This window comes from Protomyctophum bolini, assembly GCF_963924005.1.
Source record: "Protomyctophum bolini genome assembly, chromosome: 7".
NCBI classification, from domain to species: Eukaryota; Metazoa; Chordata; class Actinopteri; order Myctophiformes; family Myctophidae; genus Protomyctophum; species Protomyctophum bolini.
Genome location: NC_137868.1, coordinates 43,128,065 through 43,140,625, shown reverse-complemented (window position 1 = coordinate 43,140,625; position 12,561 = coordinate 43,128,065). Strand labels below are relative to the sequence as shown.

Genomic DNA, 12,561 nt, shown 5'->3' with positions numbered 1-12,561 from the left:
GCTGAGCGAGGACAGCCGTCGCGCGGACCGAACACTCCCCCTCCCCCCCACCCCACACACGCCCACACACCCCAGAGTTGCCATGTCCGCTTATTATAAGCGATATCGGGCTTGTTTGCTTGTAAATATTAGTTTGGAGAATTACAGTACATTTCTAGCACAGCTCAATACAAAGACTGTTAACCGTGGACGACACCATAATCCATAAAGCATTACTTTGCATTACTTGCAAAGCATTACTTTGCATTTATTTTTGTTGTTTGTTTCTAAAGTGTAGTTATTTGCTTATTTAGGCTTGTTGTTTAAACCAGTGATTCCCAAACATTTCCATGTCAAGTCAAGCCAAGGACCCCCATTTATTTGTCCCCTATGATTTGTCCACACGGACCCCCATCTGAAAAATGTTTTGTGCCATGGTGGACTGGACCCCCAATCCTCCATACCAGATTTGTGTTAAATTAGTATTATTATTGTTGTTGTTGTTTAATATAGCCAGAATACAAATAAAATAGCCTTTTCCATTTTGTGGAAATAAATAGTTATTTTCAAATCGAGGATGATTTTATTTATTTATTTTTTAAATGCTCATCTGTAGATTATCTTCTTTTGGGCTTGTTTTCATAGAACTGCATGGGCGCTTATTTCAGTCGCAAAATCTGGCAACATAGACCCGAGCCCGTGCGCCCGTGACTGTACGCAAGAGAGAGAGCAGAAAAGTACAGTCAGAGAGACAGAGAGAGAGAGAGAGAAACAGAGCGAGAGAGAGAGAGAGAAAGCTGCCTCCCCCCTCCGCCTCTTCCTAAAGAACCACAGGACAGAAGGGAGAAAGCAAATCAACTTGTCATCTGACCAGTCCGACTCAAGAGAGACGCAGCTTTTCTTTTTCGCTCACTGCGTTTTTGTTTGCGTTCTTGTTGTTGTTGTTACTGCTGGCTTCCAGCCTGTCCTTCCTCTTCTTGCACGTTTAACAGTTTTTTCCTCATTCGTAGCAGGACGTTGCATTCCTCGCTTTTTTTTGTGCAAGTATATTTTTCCTCCTTTCGTGCGCCGTATTGGTTGACAGACACAGACCTTGGATGTTGATATATAACTTTTGAGACATTGCAATTTGCAACTGAGCTCCAGCAGCGAAGGAGTTTATTTTATTATTATTAATATTTTATTATTACTAATATTATTTAAGACAGTGTTCCTGGGCAGATTCACCAGATTGTCTGACTTTTGGCACGCTGGTTCGCCGAAGATAAACGTCTTGTTCCATTCAAAAGGGAAAGGACTTAACATTCTGCACGCCCTAACTTCAGTGGAATACTTTCTTTGAAAATGACCCTGCGTTGCACCGATCAAACTAAACTGTCTACAAGTTAAAAGGTAAAAGTTGCTCATTATCCTCCTTAACGTTATACCTTCATTTTTCTATAAATCTACATTATTATCCGTTTGCTTTGTTTATTCTGTTTGTCAGTTACAACAGCAGGCTGCATAGAATACCAACTGCACAGGCAGCTTCTCTCTCTTTACACACACACACACACACACACACACACACACACACACACACACACACACACACACACACACACACACACACACACACACACATTCCCCATTCTGCTCTCTTCGCTCTGTCCCTTGCTTTTCACTCATTCAACATAACTTTGTGTTTTTGATATAGGGTTCTTCTTGGGCCAGTTTGTGTTGACCCCTCGGCCCCCCTCAACCTACTACTACTTGGAGCAGAGTCTACTGAGGCCCGGACCACCCTGCCCTCTTCCAGCTCCATCCGGTCCAGGATGTCCAGGCAGCTCTCTCAGCTTCTGACCCCCGACCTCCCGTCAGGGGCCAGCCCCCAGTTTGCGGGGACGTGCAGCACCCAGCCCGGATCGCTCACCTCCATGGCAGGTCTCAAATCACTCCTGCAGCAGCACCCGATGAAGGGAGACCACCAGCGGTTAAAAACCTCCTGCGATGTGAAAGGAGGTGAGAATCGACGCCTTTATACCTTTTTTTTTTTAAACGATGACAACCTTATTAGATGTCAGCTCAGAGGAGACACTGTGTTTTTTTTTTAGACAACCTATTTTGGACATGTCGTTATAGGTGAAAATGGTCAAACAATATAATCTCGATTCTCAGATATACAAGCTCAGATGTGTGAGCATATATACATCTGCTATTTTAGCTATTTTTTTTAACAACAGGGCTACAATGTCCTACCCGGACCCATACAAAATCGAGCAATTTTCTTTTGACTGTTGAGCTATAACGGAAAGTCTGTGATAAATTATGTTTTAACCTGCCATGCAATACCACTTGTCAACCAGTAGTGGTCCTACCCGACCACCAGGCAGTAACATTTCTCAATAGAATAGCAGGTAGACCAACTGCAACAACCGCCACAGTTGTGTGTTAAATATATTGTAATAACATACTCTTATCATACACAACAAAAGTTAATTTGGATAGTTTTGACAGCTGCTTCAGTCAGTCTTCATCGTAAAGGGAAGGCAGGTGCCGTGTTTTTAATCTGACACATCCTGTCATGTCACGTTGTTGGGACTCCTCTGAATTGACAGCACTGGCACATGGAATTACAATGTAAAGCTATACATTCTGTATAGCTTGTCTGTCTCCCTCTCCAGTCAGAGAGAGGTAATTGCAACAAGGTCCAATCCAGATCATCATCCACTTCAAATAACTTTATTGACATTGTCAGCCACACAGTCGTACTATACCCGAACACCAGGGTATACGTTTCTCAATGCAAGAGCAGGGCCGGAGACCACCTCCAATCACTGCAGATGGGAATCATTTATGACAACATAGAACATTCCATTTTAAATCTTGCAGAGCCATGTCCCCATCACAGATATCCTGAGCATTAGCGTTTGGTTGTTGACTCCGCCATGAACCCTACTCCGCTGACTCATATTCATCTGGATTATATTCCTACAGTTGAAATTCCAATCCAGATTAGAGTGATGCAGTGAATTCGTGCTTGTGTTTGTTCCTAACTTCTACCATGGATGCCGTCACTGACATTGACTCCAAGCCCTATTTTATACTTGTATATTTGAACATATTGGAAACATTTTCGACTATAACGACATTCCCAAAATAGTGTTGAGCTGAAATAAGGTTTGTTTCATAATATAATATAATATAACGTTAACACTGCTGCAAAACAACAGCTACTACATGTTATTGTCCACTGTCGACGTTGGCCACTAGTTTACATAAACCTCCACAGTTCTTCCCAAAAGGGTTTATTTTTTGGGGGGGTATAGCATGCACACTGCACTACCAGACTTGAATGGTACATTCTGTCTGCTTCCACGGTGTCGTGTTGTTATGTCTCTACACTGTTTCTACACTGTTTAACACCTCCTTCATCTCCTTCACCGTCCTCTCTCTCCGTATCCACCAGACAAAGACAGGAACGTGGACATGGATGACGACTCCGTAAGGAGCAGCGGCAACAACAACAGCAACAACAACAACACCACCGGAGGAAGCGGCTTCAACCAGTTCCTGGGGCCCCTGCTGTGGGACCGCAGCCTGCCGGCGGACGGCGGCCTGTTCCAGCTGCAGTACATGGACTTAGAGGAGTTCCTCACCGACAACGGCATGGGCAACCAGGGCCACCAAAACGGCCACCCAAACGGCGGCCACCAAAACAGCTCCAGCACGGCCCAGATCCCCTCGCAGAGCACGCAGTCGGCCATGCCCAACCAGAGCTCCCAGTGCCCGCCGTCCTCCCCTCCGTCGTGCTCTTCGCCGTCGTCCTCCTCCTCCTGTTCCTCGCCGCCCTCGCTCATTGGTCTGGAGGTGGCACAGCCGCCCCAGAGCATGCTGGGAGGAGCCATTGACTGTCTGCATGGCGGTGAGTTTTCCCCACTTACCTCAGTCCCCCCCCCCCCCCCCCCCCACCACCCCCAACTTCGGTCAGCCCTTGGCACTATCGAAGTGTCCTTGAGGGAAACACTGAGGCCTTTAGCTGCTCACGTGACCGCCAAGTGCAGAAATAAATAAAACAAATCTCTCCCACACTGAAGTTAACTGGGCAGAGGGAAAGGAGAGTCCTAGAACTGGAAGGCTTGGGTTACTAGTGGCATGCATGATCTTTAGCTCACCATGGTCATTTCCGGAAACCACGCCGTTCGCTGAACGTTTGCATATTCCTGCCCAGAATAGGTGATCTGTTGTTCTTTGAATGCCACCCAACCCCCATAACAAACAAACACGCACGCGCACGACACACACGTTCCGTATAGGTTAGTGATTCAGCACTCTCACATTCGCCTTTGGGTTCATGCTAAAACGCCGTAGTGACCAAGCACTTTTCTGTCCTGCAGAGAGTAGACAAAGTCATGCAGCCCCTGAACATAAAGTCAACACGACAAGTCAGAGAGCATGCAGGAACAGAATGGTTAACAATGACTGGAATTCACTTTTTGAAGTAGCAAGAGTGCAAACTTAAAAGATCAGCTTTTCTTAGGGGGGGCTGTATGGCTGGTAGGGAGAGGGGTGGAGGACTGAACCAATGAAGCTGCAAAAAAACAATGAAAGAGCCAAAGAAGGAGAGGGGTGGGGTAAATTATAGCAAACAGCGAGAGACTTGTGCAGAATAGAGTTTTTAGCTTTTTGAGTCAACCTCAAACCTTCAACAAAGAAGTTAGTTCTTTTGTGTTTTCTCGTGCAATCTATTGACGACAACAAAGCAAAGCGTTCATGCCGTGCCAGCTGTCGGTGTGCAGTCAGGTCCAACAGTTCAAAAGCAAGTAGGAAAGAGGAGTGTGTCTGAGTGTTTTGTGATTGCGTGTCTTTAAATCTCTCTCCCCACCTCACACGCTACGGACATGTGCACGCGTCGCTACACGTGCAGAGGCTGTGAGTACTAGAGAGGGTAGAACTATAGGCGGAGCCAGCAGGGATGTGGTGGGAGGGACCAAGAGAGAAGGAGGGAGGGAGGGAGGGAAAGAGGAAGAGAGTGCCTGTGCTGTTGTTGGTACTGGAGTTAAAATGGAATGTCCAACTGGCCTATGGCGAGATCCCGTACATTGATATAGATAAAAGAATGAGATATGCAATATCAACACCGGCCGGCTTGTTCTGCCATAAAGCCCTTACTTCAAAGTTAAGATTCTAAAGGCTATATTTAGGCAGTTCGTGCTTTTATTGCATGACAAAGGTTGAATACTACACATTTAAATGCTTTCAAATCCTCTGGCAATAAGGAATTCACAGTCCTGGAGCAGACAACATTGTACTGTATCTTTCAGTGTCAATTGCGTTTGGGCAATTGTGTAGTTTGTGCTATCTAGCGTCGGAATATCAATGAGTTCTGTTTTCTTAAACCGTTATTTGGCCAGCTGGTCCCACTGAGATGAAACATCTTGACTTTATTTCACCACTTAAGCTCCATAAACCTCATCATACGGTGAATAGAAAAATAGCCAATCTTCAGGAAAGTTGCAAGTTATAAATGAAGCATATAGGACTAGGCAATTTTGGAGAACTTTTGCCTATAATGACCTGCCCAAAATAGTGAAGTCAGGGTTAAGGTGGTTAATGTCATGACAGCCCCCCTTCCCATGCATGCTTCTCTCAGCTTTCTTACTATATTCAGCCCACCACAACTTATTCCCTGTTGACAAGTCTGTTGATCCTGTTTTCCATATGCGTGTACAGTATGTATGCGTCTGTATTCCAGTCCAACAGGAGTAGAGAGCCACACTGTACGTGGTACGGACCCTTATAGGGTATAGGGTGGGGCGTTGTAGCATGTATAGTGGCCCCACTTCACCACGTTCACCTTGACTAGCTCTATTTTTAGGCAGCGTGTTATTCCAACGCGAAAACACATTTAAAACGTCGATCTATCGGCCCATCCGTCGAATGGCACACTTTGAACAAGTGGGACCGTATCATTTTATTTATGTTGATTATTCTGATTTGCGCTGCATCTGGAGACTGAAGTGGATATAACACCATAACATTACTGTAAAGATGAGCTAGTTAAGCACGACGTTCATCGCATGATATCTATCTCTAAACAACCCACACAGACATCTTGTTAATTCCTTCATATGTTCACCCCCGGGCCCGGCACATGACTTTTCATTTTATAATATGGAACACAAACACACACACACACACACACACACACACACACACACACACACACACACACACACACACACACACACACAGTGTCATTTTGGTAGTAAAGTTTTAAATAGCACATGTATACATGATATACCTCCTACCTACTAAAGCCATTATTTGATGACTAAAATTGAATTATGCTGATTAATCATTGAACCCTATATACCCCCCCTTCCCCCGCGCCACAGTAGGAAGCAGGTAGATAGTCTCTTAAAGTGCGAGGGAGGGTATATCGAGGTGTTTCACCACATCTGTCAGCCAGTGCAGCGGAGCAGAGCAGAGCATAGGGGGGAATGTCACGCAGGGGAATTTGACATTATGAATTATCCACATGAACCCCGGGTCTACTATGGTTTAAGTCATAAAACAAAAGTACAGAGAGAAGCGTATACCGCGTTGACAAGCACATATTGACTGATTTGCGTTGAGTGCGTCTCAAATGGAACCCTCGCGCAGGGCAAGGCCCATGTGAAAAACATTACACAATGCAAAGTTTAAAGAACTGGTTTTTCCCGGGGAGGGGTTTTGTACCTCTTACATAACATATTTCCCCTCATAGATTTCTCCAGAGGCTTTTCATTCCAGGATACTGTATATGAGGTGGCCTATTAGTTTATGACATGTTGATACCCAAAGCGTATATTATGTATTGACAGATGCAAGAGGGTGTGCGACGGTCGGCTCGTATGTCAGCATACCAGGAAATATTTTTGATATTATGTTATTGTTTTGGGTCTTTATTCTTTATCGTGCGAAGTAAACCCTCCCAGTTCCCAGCACACCTTGGAGACAGGGTATATAATATGTCTAAACACGAAAAAGACTTCCTTGCCAAAAATAAATTGTCATAGTCCCCTCAGTTCACACTGTACTAACATGGAGTGTTGGGTTGGAAAATGGCCTACCCTCTTCAGGGGATCAGGAATAGCCTTTGTATTTGTGCAGACAGAGCGTAGCTCTCCGCTGTCATCTGGTGGCTAGGATGCAGCACTGCAGCAGCTTTTCAGCATACTGTCTATCTGCTCAGCCCCCAATCTCAGTTCCATATCGATGGAGTTTGAACCGACAACTGTTGTCCAGAGTGCATTGATAGAGAGCAGGCCCAGTGTCTTGCTCAAGGGCACTTGAGAGAACAGTGCTAAAGTGACCACAAATGCTAACCCTTTTTTAACATTGCTCAAACACTCAATACAACACATCTCAAAAGTATCGTTTTCTAATTATCCGTCCTTCTCTTATGCACCTCCAGGGAGCCAGGGGAGCAGTATGAACGACTCGTGCGACTCGCCGTCTCCCTCCACCTCCTCCTCCTCCTCTTCGTCCTGTCCGCCGATGATGACGCCCACGGACAGCGGCTCCGACGAGGGCATGTTCGAGATGGACCCCACGGACATGGCGCTGTCCTCCATCCCCGGCCAGGACAACTTCGACCCCCGGAGGCACCGCTTCAGCGACGACGAGCTCAAGCCGCAGCCCATGATCAAGAAGGCCCGCAAGATGCTGGTGCCGGAGGATTTGAAGGTACTTATACATGTAAATACATTTTTCTTTAACTTTATGCCCTACACTACATGTCTATACATTCAATTCAGTCGGACCAGAAGGCAGGGCTAAAAAACATGACCAGAGAAAATATTAATTACCAGGTAAAAATTACCTGATAAAATCCAGCCCTGACTGTGTCAGAAATGATCCTCCTCCGGAGAGAGAGAGAGAGAGAGAGAGAGAGAGGTTAACTCCATTTTGATGAGTGCCATTAACAAGATGCTGATATAATCCGTTTAGCTAAACTCTAGTTTCCCCTTATTCGGCAAAAAACGACCGACGCGTTAAAGTGATGTGATGACAGCGGACTAATGAAATGATAGAGCCGGAGAGGTGGACGTAATTTGTTTCAGATGAGACGGGGTGGGCTAAAAGCCCCCCCCCCCTCCCAGGGCCATAAGGAGAACAATGTCACCTCTAAAAGTACCGTAGCAGAAAGTAACCAAGTACTGTAATCCTAAATACAAACTTGAGGTACTTGATACTTTACGTTTCCTCCACTTGATATCAGGGCGGGAATCGTGGAAAAATACACGCTGACTTCAGCGTATCGGTGTTGTAACACCTGCACCTTTCATGCATTTCTTCCCCCCCCCCCCCTTCCTAATAATTGCCATTGCTGCTCCTTTCACTCTTGAGCGTTTCCTCTAAAGGCTATTATGAATATGACGGCTCACATGACACCCCGTCCTCCTCGCCTCAAAGATAACAATCCGTCCGCCCTCCTCCGCCTTTATGCTCCTGTCATTGTTATTTATCGAGGAAGTCGACTTTCAGTAAACAGATTACAAAACAACCACCAATTCTTCCGCCAGACAAACGGCGCTCTTATCTAAGATTTACATTAAGCCAAGGTAAACGCATACAAGAAAACAGCATAGAGACACAGTGACAATGAACCTATAGCCCCAAAAATTAACTCTTGCCATGTTCCCCCCTATCTATCTCCTCCTCCAGGACGACAAGTATTGGTCGCGGCGGTGTAAAAACAACGAGGCGGCCAAGCGCTCGCGGGACGCCCGGCGCCTCAAGGAGAACCAGATCTCGGTGCGCGCCGCCTACCTGGAGCGGGAGAACCAGGCGCTGCGGCAGGAGGTGGCCGAGATGAGGAAGGAGCTCAGCTGCTGCCGCAACATCCTCAGCAAATACGAGAACCGCCTCGCCGGTGACCAGTGATGGAACCCGGGGACGAGGGAGGAAAAGCGCTTTGGAAAAACAAACAAACAAAAAAAAGCTGGATTCTCGTTTTTGTTTTGAACTCTTGAAAAAAAGAAGAAAAAAACGGACACTCGTTTCTTAGAGTGCTGGACAGTAGTAGGATGGGGCAACTCTGGTGGGCGGCTATAATGTTTATGATGATGATGTGACGATGATGATGATGAATGTATTGGGAGATATATAGGGTGGTATGTGTGTGTGTGTGTATATATATATATATATACATACACACATATACAGTATACAGTATATATATATATATATATATATATATATCTCAAAGCTCAGGTGTCTTGTTTTTTTGTAGTTTCGAGCGGTCCCTAAAATGGGACGAGTGATAATCAGGATAGGCTGAGAAGGCGTGATGACTTTTAAAGGGTTTTGCTATCGGAGAATTGTATATTTTTATAATATTGAAGTGAAAACAAACATTTAATAGAGAGAGAGAGAGAGAGAACAAATTTGGAGATTAATTTTTGTATATTTTCTATGTGACTGGGACACAGAGAGAGAGAGATAGGAGAGAGAGAGACATGGAATGACGCCGATGTTGAGATTTCTTTATACAACATAGACGAGTCAGGTGGCGGAAATCCAGTTGGAGTCAAAGACATTAGAATAGCTTTACAGGACGCAGGATCAGGGACTTGGGGCTGGGAGAAAAAGGTTTCCATTGTAAAATATAGAGAGCAAAAATTATCTCAAAATTGTATAGTTCGACATTTCTTTTCTTTTTGTGGATTTTACTCTAGCACTTACATTTTTATTGGTTCTTGGTTTCTGTCACTGGGGAAACAGGCATGCCGAGACTGAGAGAGAGAGAGAGAGAGAGAGAGAGAGAGAGAATATAAGGGTGTGAGAAATGGGCAGACAAGTGTTTACCATTTCCAGTATTTTGTTCTGTAAAAAGATCCTACTTGAACAAACTCACTATATTTGATTCACTTAAATCTCAGACCCACCGTTTATCATGAGATAAACTCCCACAAGAGAATCTGTCCAGGATTTGTTGGATTCTATGAGATGGTCACATCTCTCTCTCTCTCTCTCTCTGCCTCTCGCTGGGTTCCTACCGGGTTATTCTACTCCACCCTGTTATATAATATATAATATCCTGGCGAGCTGTGTTTGTGACTCCCCAGGTAAACAGGCCCACTTTGACCTACTACGTTTCATTGTCTTCTGTCTTCGTCTGTAGCTTTCAAAACAATACCTTACCTTACCTGACATGACATCACAGCTCATTCAGATTTTCAGTAAGTAACAATGTACACAACGAGGAAAAAGAAAAGTCCGTTAACTCCCATATGGGAGGTGACGGGACGGGTGTGGGGGAGTCGCGCGTTGATTTACTGTAAGTTTATCATTGACCCATGATTAGCATTTCCGTTTATGGATGATTTGACATCTGCATTTGATGTGGGCCTACAACACGGAGGTCTGAGGGGAACCTGAATGTGGGTGCGACGTGAATGAGTGTGTGTGGATGCCTATATTTGTAATATGAATTTCACGAGATGGGCTTCACTGCTCCCATTGACCGGAATGTGCGTGTTAATTTCTCAGATTTCTGGGACGAATAAAAAGCCAAAATTTCTCTGATTGTCGATTTGCCGCAGAGCTTGTAGATACTTTTTCCCCGTTTTCTTTCTGTCAGTACTGCGGCCCTAACTGTTTACTGTCTGTCTTGAGTTTGTTCCGTGTGCCCTCAGAATCTCCACAATGACATGGTACACTACTTGTTATTTTCCCAGAGGGCGGCAATGACCTGGCCAATCCCAGTGACAGAGTGCTTTTTTTTGTTTTTTTTTAATCCCCTTAATGACCACGTTGAATAGCTACCATTAACTACTATTATTATTATTATTAATGTTCTGATTATGATGATTGTTATCCCTCTTATTATCGCTGTTCTGTACTATTGAATGATTTTCTTTATTTGGATGGACATCATGGATCTGTTTTGCATCGCGAAACACCGTCTCGATCTCGAGATTGTTCCTCAGAGAGACTCAAATTGCTGAGAGACCCCTGAAACTGAACTCTGACATCCATGACGCGTGGAATGCGTTTCCCGGCACGTCAATGCCTCCACACACGTTGGACCTCGGTGCTCCTATGGACTTCTGTATACACACCAAACTATAAGCTCATGTTCCGCTCAAAAGACACCTTTCTTGGCCTCTACGTTGGACCACAGATTCTCATTCAGACTTTTCCCGATACCTTTCACAAGAGGGTCATATACAGACTTGATTTACCTGTCATTACAAACCTATTTTTTTTGTTTTGTTTTTTTTACCGTTCTCTGTTGTGCATGGCCATGGGATTTGTGCGCACACTGTTCTTCAGTAGTTCCCTGTTGGGTTTACTTTGACCCAACGTTTTCACCCATGGACCAGTGAACTTTTGGGGCCGTCTCCCCCCCCCCCCCCCCCCGAGCAGGTCGTTCAATACCTAATCTCCCCTCACAAGATGTGGTTGGTTGGTTTGGTTGGTGGTGACTCTTTTTATTAGTGGCTCTAATTGAACTTCTTCTATCCTGCTGCGTCGGTAGTGTGTCCATGGTGCCCGCGCCTGCTTCGTGCTGGTGGTTGTGGATGTTATAATGGAGATCTTTCCCTGAAAAAATAAAAATAAAAAGATCGCTCTTTAATTCACTGCTCATGTCTTTTCTTCTGAAATGTTTGTTTAAATGGATTAGATTAATTAGATGAGATGATTTATTGCCACGCAGGGCTGGTGGACATTGCTTTCAGTGCAGCCTATAATGGAATCAGAATGCCATCATTTCCAGTTCATACTTGGGCGGGCTCATAATAATATTAATATTATTAATAATAATATTATTATAATTTATATAGCACCTTTCAGAATTGGCTGTGCAGCACTTTGTGACCTTGTCTAGAAAGGTCCTTTCTAGACAAGTTCACAAAGTGCTGCACAGCAAATCGACACAGTAAAAAAAAGCAAGGGAAGCAAAACACTATTAAAATGGATGCATTATATATCTAGAATACAGAAAGATGTCTAACAGCTGTGTGACAAGCACCGTTAAAAGGATGCAACATAAAAACAACAAAATCTAACAGACAACATTAATACAATAAAATGTCAACAGACACAATTGATGCAAAAGGTCAGTGGGACAGTAGGGGGAATGCTTTTTCTACACAGATATATTTTTAGATGATATTTGAAGGATGTAGTATGCGCTTGTCGGGGGCATTCCAATTTGTTGAGGCACGAACAACAGAGAAGGCTCATTTTCCCTTGTTTATGAGGTGAAATTTCTCTGGAACCTTTAATAAAAAGAAGGGGAAAAAAACACACTGTACTGGATAGAAGCTTTGTGACTTTATTGAATCTTTCTCTGAACTAAATAACTCTGAGACTGAGCCATGGATTAAAGTCCCTGACAACATGGTGGGGTTTAATCATCCAGAAAATCATACCAAGTTCAATAAATGCACATTTAAAGTAGAAATATGCAAAATAAATAAATAAAAGGCCATATACGAGTACAAATCTCCAAGTCGGCTGATGGTAGTACGTGGTAGTCATGGTACAGCATGCTATAGGCCTACTGCATAAAGATGAGAGCACTCAGGCACTTATAGGCAATTCAAA

At 44.3% G+C, this 12,561-nt stretch overlaps 1 protein-coding gene across 2 annotated transcripts; it reads left to right on the top strand.

The window, feature by feature from the left end:
* The first annotated feature begins 782 nt into the window (after positions 1 to 782).
* dbpb (D site albumin promoter binding protein b) lies at positions 783 to 11,581 on the top strand. 2 transcript variants are annotated; one of them, XM_080768459.1, is made up of 5 exons: positions 783 to 1,371; positions 1,676 to 1,980; positions 3,428 to 3,883; positions 7,418 to 7,701; positions 8,671 to 11,581. In XM_080768459.1, the coding sequence occupies exons 2-5, from the start codon at positions 1,794 to 1,796 to the stop codon at positions 8,887 to 8,889; spliced, it is 1,146 nt and encodes a 381-aa protein (XP_080624585.1). In that variant the 5' UTR covers positions 783 to 1,371; positions 1,676 to 1,793; the 3' UTR covers positions 8,890 to 11,581. The 2 variants fall into 2 exon arrangements, with proteins under 2 accessions (XP_080624585.1, XP_080624586.1); XM_080768460.1 differs by having other exon boundaries at positions 786 to 1,371; positions 7,418 to 7,689.
* The last annotated feature ends 980 nt before the right edge of the window (positions 11,582 to 12,561 follow it).

What these genes read in the sequence shown, in the direction of transcription:
- dbpb (XM_080768459.1), top strand. Translation starts at nt 1,794, where the DNA reads ATGTCCAGGCAGCTCTCTCAGCTTCTGACCCCCGACCTCCCGTCAGGG. An exon ending in CTCCTGCGATGTGAAAGGAG is followed by an intron (nt 1,981 to 3,427) that starts GTGAGAATCGAC and finishes CGTATCCACCAG; the next exon opens with ACAAAGACAGGAACGTGGAC. An exon ending in ATTTGAAGGTACTTATACAT is followed by an intron (nt 7,702 to 8,670) that starts GTAAATACATTT and finishes CTCCTCCTCCAG; the next exon opens with GACGACAAGTATTGGTCGCG.